Source organism: Metopolophium dirhodum, chromosome 1 (genome assembly GCF_019925205.1).
Source record: "Metopolophium dirhodum isolate CAU chromosome 1, ASM1992520v1, whole genome shotgun sequence".
Taxonomy (NCBI): Eukaryota; Metazoa; Arthropoda; class Insecta; order Hemiptera; family Aphididae; genus Metopolophium; species Metopolophium dirhodum.
The window spans coordinates 30,268,325-30,278,556 of NC_083560.1; the positions used below are offsets into that span (position 1 = coordinate 30,268,325).

At 27.7% G+C, this 10,232-nt stretch overlaps 2 protein-coding genes across 5 annotated transcripts; both read left to right on the forward strand.

The window, feature by feature from the left end:
• The first annotated feature begins 767 nt into the window (after nucleotides 1-767).
• On the forward strand, nucleotides 768-3,927 carry LOC132936813 (kelch domain-containing protein 3-like). Of its 2 annotated transcripts, XM_061003591.1 has the most exons (7): nucleotides 768-1,120; nucleotides 1,218-1,379; nucleotides 2,540-2,727; nucleotides 2,803-3,016; nucleotides 3,086-3,376; nucleotides 3,449-3,548; nucleotides 3,667-3,927. In XM_061003591.1, exons 1-7 carry the CDS (start codon nucleotides 970-972, stop codon nucleotides 3,761-3,763), a joined length of 1,203 nt encoding a protein of 400 aa, XP_060859574.1. In that variant the 5' UTR covers nucleotides 768-969; the 3' UTR covers nucleotides 3,764-3,927. The 2 variants fall into 2 exon arrangements, with proteins under 2 accessions (XP_060859574.1, XP_060859573.1); XM_061003590.1 differs by having other exon boundaries at nucleotides 3,086-3,548.
• Nucleotides 3,928-7,250: 3,323 nt separating this feature from the next.
• On the forward strand, nucleotides 7,251-10,016 carry LOC132935519 (ubiquitin-conjugating enzyme E2 W-like). 3 transcript variants are annotated; one of them, XM_061002101.1, is made up of 6 exons: nucleotides 7,251-7,450; nucleotides 7,530-7,618; nucleotides 8,289-8,391; nucleotides 8,451-8,606; nucleotides 9,624-9,699; nucleotides 9,804-10,016. In XM_061002101.1, exons 1-6 carry the CDS (start codon nucleotides 7,427-7,429, stop codon nucleotides 9,815-9,817), a joined length of 462 nt encoding a protein of 153 aa, XP_060858084.1. In that variant the 5' UTR covers nucleotides 7,251-7,426; the 3' UTR covers nucleotides 9,818-10,016. The 3 variants fall into 3 exon arrangements, with proteins under 3 accessions (XP_060858084.1, XP_060858083.1, XP_060858085.1); XM_061002100.1 differs by having other exon boundaries at nucleotides 9,624-9,812; XM_061002102.1 differs by having other exon boundaries at nucleotides 7,535-7,618; nucleotides 9,624-9,812.
• Nucleotides 10,017-10,232: the final 216 nt, after the last annotated feature.

A 10,232-nucleotide genomic window follows, 5' to 3' on the forward strand; every position in this document is an offset into this window, starting at 1 on the left:
AAATGTAAACATTCAGCAAATTTTCCATGTATCTACAATTGTTTGTTTTTGAATTAGGTACATCAAAATAACAAAATCGCTACATGAGAGATCGAGTGAATATCCAATCTTGTAAAAATATGAACTTCAAACGGTCATAAAAATTTAATTTGAGAAATGGTTGTAGATATTTTTTTTATTGGTTAAGGTAGAGGAACTTATGAGGAATTTTGTATTACATTTTCAAATCTTGGGTTTAATAAGAATAATTATATGAATTTCTAACTCAAAATAATTTGCACATGTTCGTGATTTTTACGTGTTTTGTCTACATTTGAACTTTAAATGCTTATAAAAAAAATGTGTGTCCATATATTTTTCATATTTTTTAAATGTCATTGTAAAAATATAGTAGGAGCTTTTTATTAAATTGTCAAGCATTTTTACACAACAAATAAAGTATTATTGACATTCATAGTCGTGAGAACACAGCATTAAAGATAATTATGTAATAATAACAAATATCATAATAGAAATGTTTGAATATGGGGCAACTGTTTTACTCAATTATTGGATTCTTGGGTATTTTAACAATATAATGGGGTGGAAATTGGAGCGGCCTCTAAATATTTTGGCGGCCAGCCCAGGTAGCTTTTAGTTCATAGAATGGTCACACTGATTGCGCGTTAGGAAGATGGCCGTCACGATTTTCGTCCGGGCCTATGCTGTATGATGTGTTAATTCTTATCAACAGGTTTAAGTGTTTAACCTCCCATACAACTCTCGTAGTCTCGTGCTCCCGTTTTCACTCGAGACCGGATTTCTAGGCACTTGTGTTTTCAGAAAAAGTTTTTAAAAAAAAATCTGTGTAGGAGCTCAAAGCGATAGAAGTTCGGTGTTTGTGTAACCAGTGCCTCGCGTTCGTCAGTCTCCTCGAACTCATCCGGCGGAGTGTCGACGGATTCCATTAGTTCCACGATACCGCACAATATGTATTGGACGGTTCACACGTCCGGTGGTCCTAAACTGGTCAGCAACGCAGCCGTCGCGATTGGCACGAGCATTTTTACGTTTGGTGGTTACTGCGTCGATGTAGACCACACAAAATTCAAGCCGATCGACATACATATACTAGACACTGGTAAAATGTTGTAGGACGTCTAGGCTATAGCGCTGCGTGCCCTAGTTCATTCCTAATGTAATTATATGTAAGTATTATGCTAGTTTTGTAATTCCAGAAAAATTGAAATGGTGGAAACCGGAGCTAAATAATCAAGACTGCTCATGTGCACCGTTCATGAGGTATGGCCACACAGCAATTAATCTTGGATCTAATATTTATCTGTGGGGCGGATTTAATGGTAATAGAGCTTGTAACACTCTGTACTGTTTTAACACAGGTAATTGATTGTTTTATATCTTAATAAAAGAAAAAAAAATAATATATTTAGGTACCTAAATAAAATTATGTTTAAATTTTTCTTTATTATTAAAAAAAATAAGAAGAAAACTGTATGTGCTTGCATGTGTTGTCTATTTGTTCAACTTTTGCATAACACGCACCACAATGAATGCTCAGCAGTTTCAATATTGTGTTGTTAACTTAAATATTATAATGAGTTGACTTATTTTCAAACTCAAAGATCAGAATATTCATGTACACTCATTGGTGTTTTTTAACGATATTTTGATTTTTAACCCAAGTTATGAGTATGTTAAATATTAATACCTATTTAAAAATACATATAACACTCAAATTTGATATATTGTCTACTTGAAAACTGGGTTTAACGTCCTCTTAAGACATAGGTTTTACGCCACTTATAAAATAGGTAATTAAAATAAATAAATAGTAGTATCTATCATTATTATTATAATCGAACCAAAAAGGGTAGGTAATTTAATTGTACTTTGCTAATTAAAATATTTCATTCATATTTGTACAGTGCATTATTAAAATCATAATATTAGCATACAAAGGTATTGTAATGTTGTTATTGAAATTATTTATTCACTACTAAAATCATATAATAAATATGCAAAATTGAACTGCTGACAAGTCAAGACTTGATAAATACATCAAGACAAATAAATAGCTGACCAGTTCATTATTGATTAGTTGAGCAGTTAATAGAACTAAAATACAATTCAAATTTTGCATAGTAATTGTTTCTATAAGCCTTCAAAATAAACATTATTTTATTTTTGAGCAGGATAAAAGTGCTAAACATTTTATGTTTTAAATGTTCATGTTTGCATTTGTTTTGTAAAAAGGTCGTCTAAACTCTAATTTAAAGTGGATGAGCATGAGATTTTTTAAAATTAAAAAGAGAAGCATAGACTTAAAAAGTTTAGGAACCATTGCGTTAAAACAAAAAAGAGAAAAGTTATGTTATATCTGTAATAATATAAAAAATCAGATCAGAGCTTTAATAACGAAACATTTTATTAGTAAGAAATCAACAGCTGGTCTGATTCTTGATTTGAAATATGTTTTTCCTAAAAACATAAAACATATTTGTAATAATTCTTATACAATAAAATATTTTTATCAATTTAGAAACTCTAAAATGGACAACACCAAGTGTGTTTGGACATAAACCAGAGCCAAGAGATGGCCATTCCGCATGTATCATTCAAAATTGCATGTACATATTTGGCGGATATGAAGAAGGCTCGGGTCTGTTCGCTTCGGATTTGTATATGTTAAACTTGCACTCCATGGAATGGAGTATAGTTAAGACAGAGGTAATATTTGACTATAAAATTGTATCTTTTTACCAGGTATGCCATTAACAATTTTGATGGGTTTATTTTTCATAGGGACGTCCTCCATCTAATAGAGATTATCATACTGCAACTGCTATTGATAATAAAATGTATATATTTGGTGGCCGCAGTGATTGGGCAGCTTCAAGGCAAATCGATACAGATACATATTGTTCCTATATTTATTATTTAGATACCTCTAGAGGAAAGTGGATACGTCCAAACGTCTATGGAAGTAAACCCATAGCACGGCGTAGCCATTCTGCATGTATGCCAAAACTATTTACCAAAAGTACCTACCATAATGTTACTAATGAAAGTGTTGGATTGGTTACAGTTGTGAAAGATGGCTTTTTTTACATCTTCGGTGGGTTTAACAAGAACAAGGACTTGCATTTTCAAGACATACATCGATATGATCCAGTGAGTTCCACCTGGATGAAAATATTACCGAAGGGCACGCCACCGTGTGCTAGAAGAAGACAGATTTGTCAATTAGTTAATGACAGGATATTTATAGCCGGTGGTATTAGTCCGATATTTCCCAAACCAGTATCAATTACGGATCAGTATGTACAATTTAATGCAAATCTTAAGGAACATGATGACCTTCATATTTTAGATCTGAGTAAAATATTAAATTTTTTATCATTATCCGAATTGCAAAAAAAAACAATATCTTGTATTTCTTTTTTCATAGAGCCCAGTCTAAAAGATATGTGTATGGTGAATGTGTGGGAAAATATGGAAGAAAAGAAAATTGATAATATCAACGACCTACACATTCCGTTATCATTAAAGTAAATAAATTCATCACAATTAGGTTGCTGTTACTCATTTAACATTAATTTTTAATCAAGTTGTCTAATTTGGGTTAAACTTCCATGTATAATTAAAAACCTTACAAACACTTTTCAGGCATGATATGGCTGCCTTTCATCCTTTTGAAATAATGGAAACCAATATCGACATGATGCAGTCTTCTGAGGAAAATTTGATTGTTCTTTTGTCGTAACAGTTTTATAAGATGACAAATATTTCCATCATAACACAGCAAAAGTTTAACATATATTAGTATCAACAGAAAATATTGGGGCTTCATAAACTGTATTATTATTTATTATATTATTAGATTGTAAATTAGAAATGATTTTAATCTAGTAAATAATTATTTTTAAATGTAATTAAATAAATTAATATTTGAAAATTACACTAATTTAATTTTAACATTTTATATAAGCATAAATAAAAATTTTATGCAACACATTTTAATAAAAGGTTTAATCTAGAATATGAATAAATTGAGATCATTTAAACATTTTGGTTAAAATAGAGATTTTCTTTCATTATTTTGTATTTAAATTTGATTGTAAATTGGGATAAACAAACAGTTTTGAAATTTGTAGTTCATAGTTCATACAACAACCTCATACTTTTCTTAAAACTATGACACAGACATCTCTACTGTTGGTTGACCATCTTTTCTAGAAAAATCCATGTTACTTGCACAAATCCATTTTGAATTTATCTCTCTCAAGTACGCTATGTACTTACCAGAGTTTAAGTCATCTCCTTTGTGAAATATAGCTGCGTATGGCTGATAACTTGCTGTTGGAATGTTTATACTTTATAATAGTCGACAGAATACCATATAATTGCAGATCAGTTTTTTTAGTGATATTGTTTAGTTCTTGTCCATGCTTATTGTTCACGGTAAACAGTTTCAACTGAATTATTATATATTCATTAGCTAAAATCAAAATAAACATTTTTATTCTGCTATTACCTAGCTATATTTTATAGTTTAGTACTTAGGTATACTGTAAAATTATGTGTAACAATCTTACCAAATACAAAATAATTTATATCATGCCGACATAAATTGTTTCCTTAAAACGAATACAAGCATACAGCATATGATATTTACCAGATTTATCATAGGCAATATGAAAAAAAAATTTAAATAAAAATTAAAAAATTGAATAATTACATTTTTCTTAAAAAGCGTTATATTTTGCTGGATTTTCATTTGTCTTGTTAAATTCACATTGGCTAGGAGAAGTGCAGTGAAAATTTTCAGAACTCTCCAATCGTTAACTCACTACAAAGCTGTAAAGCTGAAAAACATCAAAAAACAACCAATTAAATTTGTTTTAGTTTTTTTTAATGTTCTGTAGTAAATTAACTAATTAAAAATAAAGTTCTGAAAATCTTCACTGCACTTCTCCTAACCAATGAGAATCTAACAAGACCCCAAACAACAAAGTCCGCTCTCCGGTTTCGAAGATCAATCTTACTAAATGAAGATGGAAATGATTTTTTGTTGGGCTGTTCACATTTTTCTGAATTCAAATTGTTATACCGCTTGGGTGTGATATCAGTTAATACATTTCTAAAAATTAAAATTCAAGAAAGTTTACATGCCGCTCCCTGACTTGGCAAGCGTTTTCATTTCACATAGAAAACCTACAAATAAGAGTATTTATTTATTTATAATATGGTTTGGCTTATACTTGATTTTAGGACATAAGTTATCCTATAGTAGCAACTATATCCTAAAACAACTTGTGAAAAAACAACTAAGTGTTTTTAATACGACATAAAAAATTGTGTTATTTATTTGATACATTTTTAGTTGAAAATACAAAAACAGAACTTTTAATGAAGTGAATAGGATATATTACGTCTGTTTAAGAAAATCGTTGAAAAGTAAATAGCAAAAGCAGAAAATAATTAGCAAACTACATTACCTACCCAAGTATATTTTCAACACACATAAACTTGTATTTTACTAAAACAAATAACTTGTTTCATTAAAATAAAATATTCTTTTTCAGCACTAATCAAGTGCATTACGGTAAAACACTACCACTTAAACTATTGGAAAAGGAATTTAATTTCCATAGTTTGAAACAAAAGAAAAGTCTTAGTTTTATTTATTATTATTTTTATCGTATAAATAAATAAATATTATTAAAGCAATATGAATAGTTAAGGACTTAAAAAATAAATAATATAAAAAAATTAATATTTTATATTCAAAAGTGTTTTTTAGTTAATTTTATTCCTTTTTTATTAATTCAAAATTAAAATTTTTTTAAATTAGTATTTTTTAGTTCAATTTTTTTATTAAATAAAAATATTTACTACATAAAAACAGCCTTTTAATTTATCAAAAACAAATATGAATAAAAAATAAAATATTTATATAAAATACAATAATAAATTAAATAGGTTCATTAGAATTAAAAAATAACTATGTTAATACTTCATAACATTTCTTTAAATATTTTTGTTTCGTATTCAGTAAGAAAATTGAAATATAAGAAATAATAAAAAAAATTTTATATAATATAAATAAGTACACAAATTTAAAATTATGATAAAAATTTAAAAAATTTAAAAAATTTTCATGTTAAAAAAAACTACTCAAAATACTTTTGATCAAGGATATGATTGTATATATTTGATAAAAATATATGCGAAGAGTATATTAAGGATTATAATATGAGTACCCGTTTGGGAAAAACGGTTTTCCTGGTACTTGGTTTAGGTTACGAATTCCAAATTTTCGGTTACAAATCGTTACTAATCGATTTCTAAAACCTAGTTTGGTTTTGAACTTTCTAAATAGCTCATTTTAATGTGCGGGTGCTGGCGTAACGTGACACCAGCACCTGTTTGGGAAAAACGGGTTTCCTGGTACTTGGTTTAGGTTACTAATTCCAAATTTTCGGTTACGAATGGTTACTAATCGGTTACTAAAGTATGGAACAAATTTCAAAGAAAATAGTTTAGGTTGTGGTTCTAGAACCTGATCGCGGAAGCAACGCGAGCTCTTTTTCAGAGCTGGTTATCACGGTTTTATTATCATCGTTTTTTTGTAACTTTTGCATTTTATTTTGAACTCCAAGGATTACCCAAGGTGGTTTTACATAACAAGTCGAGGGATATTTTCGATATTTTTTTTGGCAACGTCAGCATTACTTCTCAACTATTCTGATGTTCACATAGATAATATAAGAATGGATAGGACATGCCTATACCAGTTCCATATGGGGCCGTGTGCTTTTTTGGGGAAGAGAGAACGTAAAGAGAGAAAGACGATATGGGACTTTTTAAAGTTATGTGCAAAACTATTTTATTAAATAATAATGATAACATGATAGTCAGTTATATTTAGATATTTGTCAGTTTGTATTTTGATTGTTGTGCCACTTGTGCCTGGAAAATTACTCTAAATTTTGTTAAATATTTATTATTATTTATCAATATTTGCCCCATATAACCTTAAAAATAGTATCACTAAAGTTTCATGTGATAAGTTCTTATGTCCTATCCATTCTTATAACATCTATGGATTTTCACCCAAAAAATTTAACGATTATACAGTGTAGGTCAAGTTGTAGAAATCGACGAGTCTAAATTGAGTAATGACAAACTTACGATGATAAGAAAACTGTGATAACCTGCTCCGAAAAAAAGCTCGCGATTCTCTCGTAGTCTCGTGTTGCGCTAATCGAGTAGGAATATAACATTCCCTTTCATCGATTTTAGTAAACTACCAATAAGGCGTATTTTATATTAATTTCTAAATTCTTGATGATCAAGCAAAACGATAATTAATACTAAAACATAAGATTAATTCAACTATTTTAGTGTCGGAAATAATCGTGAGATGGCAGGTAAAACTCCATTTGAAGTATGTATTTCCATATATATTGTGAAAATTACATCTTTATCGTATAAAAAAATTATTATCATTTTTCGTTTTTTCATAGAACAGACTTATGAAAGAGTTTAAAATATTTGCCAGAGAACCTCCGCCAGGTATGTCTGTAGATGTACAAGCTGAACAAAATCTTAAAAAGTAAGTAATATTAATCATTGATTATGTGTTTAATCAATATTTATTTAATAATGTATATTATTCAAATGTTTATACTTTACGTAATCTGTGTCTTGTTATAATTTTATTAAAATGTCTAGTTTTCATATATACCTGGGTACTTATTTCAACTCTAAAATGAATTGGGTTTAATTATGTTTTTTGCTATAGGTATTAAAATATAGAATTTTTTTTAGATCTTATGGCTAATATGTTGATCTATCATCAATGTATTTGTTACTAGTTCTGCAACAGAAATTGGGATTTATATAAATACTCTACAATATTCTAAACCTTTAGACTATCCAAATTATTTAATTTATAGTTGATAATCTAATATTTTAGAGGCGAGTAATTATATCTTTTCAATATGTAGATCAGCACCAGACATGTTAAACATTTATTCCAACAAATTAAAGTTATTTCATCAAATAAAAAGTTTTGTAGAAAATATAAACATTTAATTACAATCATTATAAAAATCCAAACTTGGATTTTCAATAATGTAACTATCATTTGAATATTAACATTTTATAAATACAACAACTTAGTGTGACTAGGTATATTATTTTCAAATTAAATTGTATATACTAAAAAAAATGTTTTGTACGTAAAATATCAATACTATCTTATGTTTAATTTTATTTTTTAGTTGGATTATAAATATGCAAGGCCCTAAAGGCACTTTATATGATGGAGAACAGTTCCAGTTACGGTTCAAATTTGATACCAAATATCCTTTCGAGTCGCCTGAAGTAAACATTTTTTAATATATTATAATAGTTCATTTATTTACAAATATATTTTTTTTTAGGTTACATTTGTAGGCCAAAACATTCCAGTTCATCCACATGTGTATAGTAATGGCCATATATGTTTATCTATTCTTACTAGTGACTGGTCACCAGTATTAACAGTTCAGTCTGTTTGTCTTTCAATTATGTCTATGCTAAGCAGCTGCAAAGAAAAGGTGATTTCACAAATATTATACAAACAACAATATGATATATGATATTCTGCAGAGCTTAAACTAATTTTTATTAGTTGCTTAATATAGATTACATTACCCATAAGACATAACATAAAAAAGTAAATTCTCACTAGAACATGAATATAAATAATATTATAAATGTTAAATGTTTTTCAATTTAATTCATTATAATATATTCCTACATTTTTCTATGGTTTTATGTATATTTTTATAAGTGTATGCTGCTATAAAGGGGTAAGATATTATGTAGATACATTTTTAAACTTAAAATTAAGATTTAAAGTTGATTTACTATTTTGCTTATAAAAGCATACTATAGGGATAGGTAATATTATAATTAGCTGTTTATTTAAAAATGTTATGGAAAAATGATCTATAATTTTTTTTTTTTTATTATTGATCATTTTGAACCTTTGCATGAGTAGAATAGTAAGAATTATGGATGGATCATAATCTTGTTTTGTCTAGAATAAAAATTGTTTCGCAAATATATATATATTTACATTGAGAATATTAGAATATTTTGATAAAAAAAAATAACATCAATAGGCAGACAACATCAAGTACTTACTTTTGATTGTAAGTACTTGCTTGTTGCTGTATTTTTTGAATGTTTATAAGATTTTGAGTGCATTTAGATGGAATATTTCTATTTTTAGTGAAAAACTAAATCATATTTTAATCTTTTGTAGGACATAGGTCATAAGTTATTGTACATAAGTTAGCTAGTATTTTAATTTATCCAATAATATATACTTGTATAGATTAAAAGTACTTGTGAGCACTTAATTATTTTTATAACAATGTGGTTGCTTTGTAATGTATCATCATATATATATATGCATGTATAAAGGATGCCACACACTGCAGCGGAGGCGGTAAAATTGTGTCCGGACTAATTTTGCCGTAACTGCTACCGCCACTACTGCAGTGTGTGGGGACCATAAACATAATATTATAGGATATAGCAAAAATAATTTGCATTTTATTTAACAGAAAAGACCTGAAGGTGATACCATGTATGTAAAAACTGGCAACAAAAATCCGAAAGAAACAAAATGGTTGTATCATGGTAAGCAAATATTGTCCCTTATTAAAATGAACCATGTACATTAAGATAGCATATGAAGATTTTTTTATTTAATTATGGTTTAATTGGTTTTTTTTTCTTTTTAGATGACAATGTTTGAAGTATTGAATATCAGTTCTATTATTTATTCACAAGCTATATCTTCTCATTTAGTATGAAAATCGTGACCATATTTTATTGAAATTAAATATACCTAATTTTAACATAGTCATTCATTTTACCCAGATCTTTTAAAATGTAGATTTGTTAATTATAAATACTTAAATATAATTACCTTTTATCTAGAATAAAAATTGTTGTTTAAAAATAAATACACAAATTAAAAATGTTGTAAATTAAAAATAAATGTAATATGGCATAACAAACAAAAAAATGGCAGTTTTCAATTTCAAAAAAATTTTACACTTATCTTACTATTTAGTGTGAATTTTTATTTCATAGCCTTAATTATGCATCATGGCTTTTATTACTATTAATTTACATTCCGATTTATAATCGGCATACTTTTAATTTAA

What these genes read in the sequence shown, in the direction of transcription:
- LOC132936813 (XM_061003590.1), top strand. Translation starts at nt 970, where the DNA reads ATGTATTGGACGGTTCACACGTCCGGTGGTCCTAAACTGGTCAGCAAC. An exon ending in TCTGTACTGTTTTAACACAG is followed by an intron (nt 1,380 to 2,539) that starts GTAATTGATTGT and finishes TTATCAATTTAG; the next exon opens with AAACTCTAAAATGGACAACA. An exon ending in GGAGTATAGTTAAGACAGAG is followed by an intron (nt 2,728 to 2,802) that starts GTAATATTTGAC and finishes TATTTTTCATAG; the next exon opens with GGACGTCCTCCATCTAATAG.
- LOC132935519 (XM_061002100.1), top strand. Translation starts at nt 7,427, where the DNA reads ATGGCAGGTAAAACTCCATTTGAA. An exon ending in ATCCTTTCGAGTCGCCTGAA is followed by an intron (nt 8,392 to 8,450) that starts GTAAACATTTTT and finishes ATTTTTTTTTAG; the next exon opens with GTTACATTTGTAGGCCAAAA. An exon ending in TAAGCAGCTGCAAAGAAAAG is followed by an intron (nt 8,607 to 9,623) that starts GTGATTTCACAA and finishes TTTATTTAACAG; the next exon opens with AAAAGACCTGAAGGTGATAC.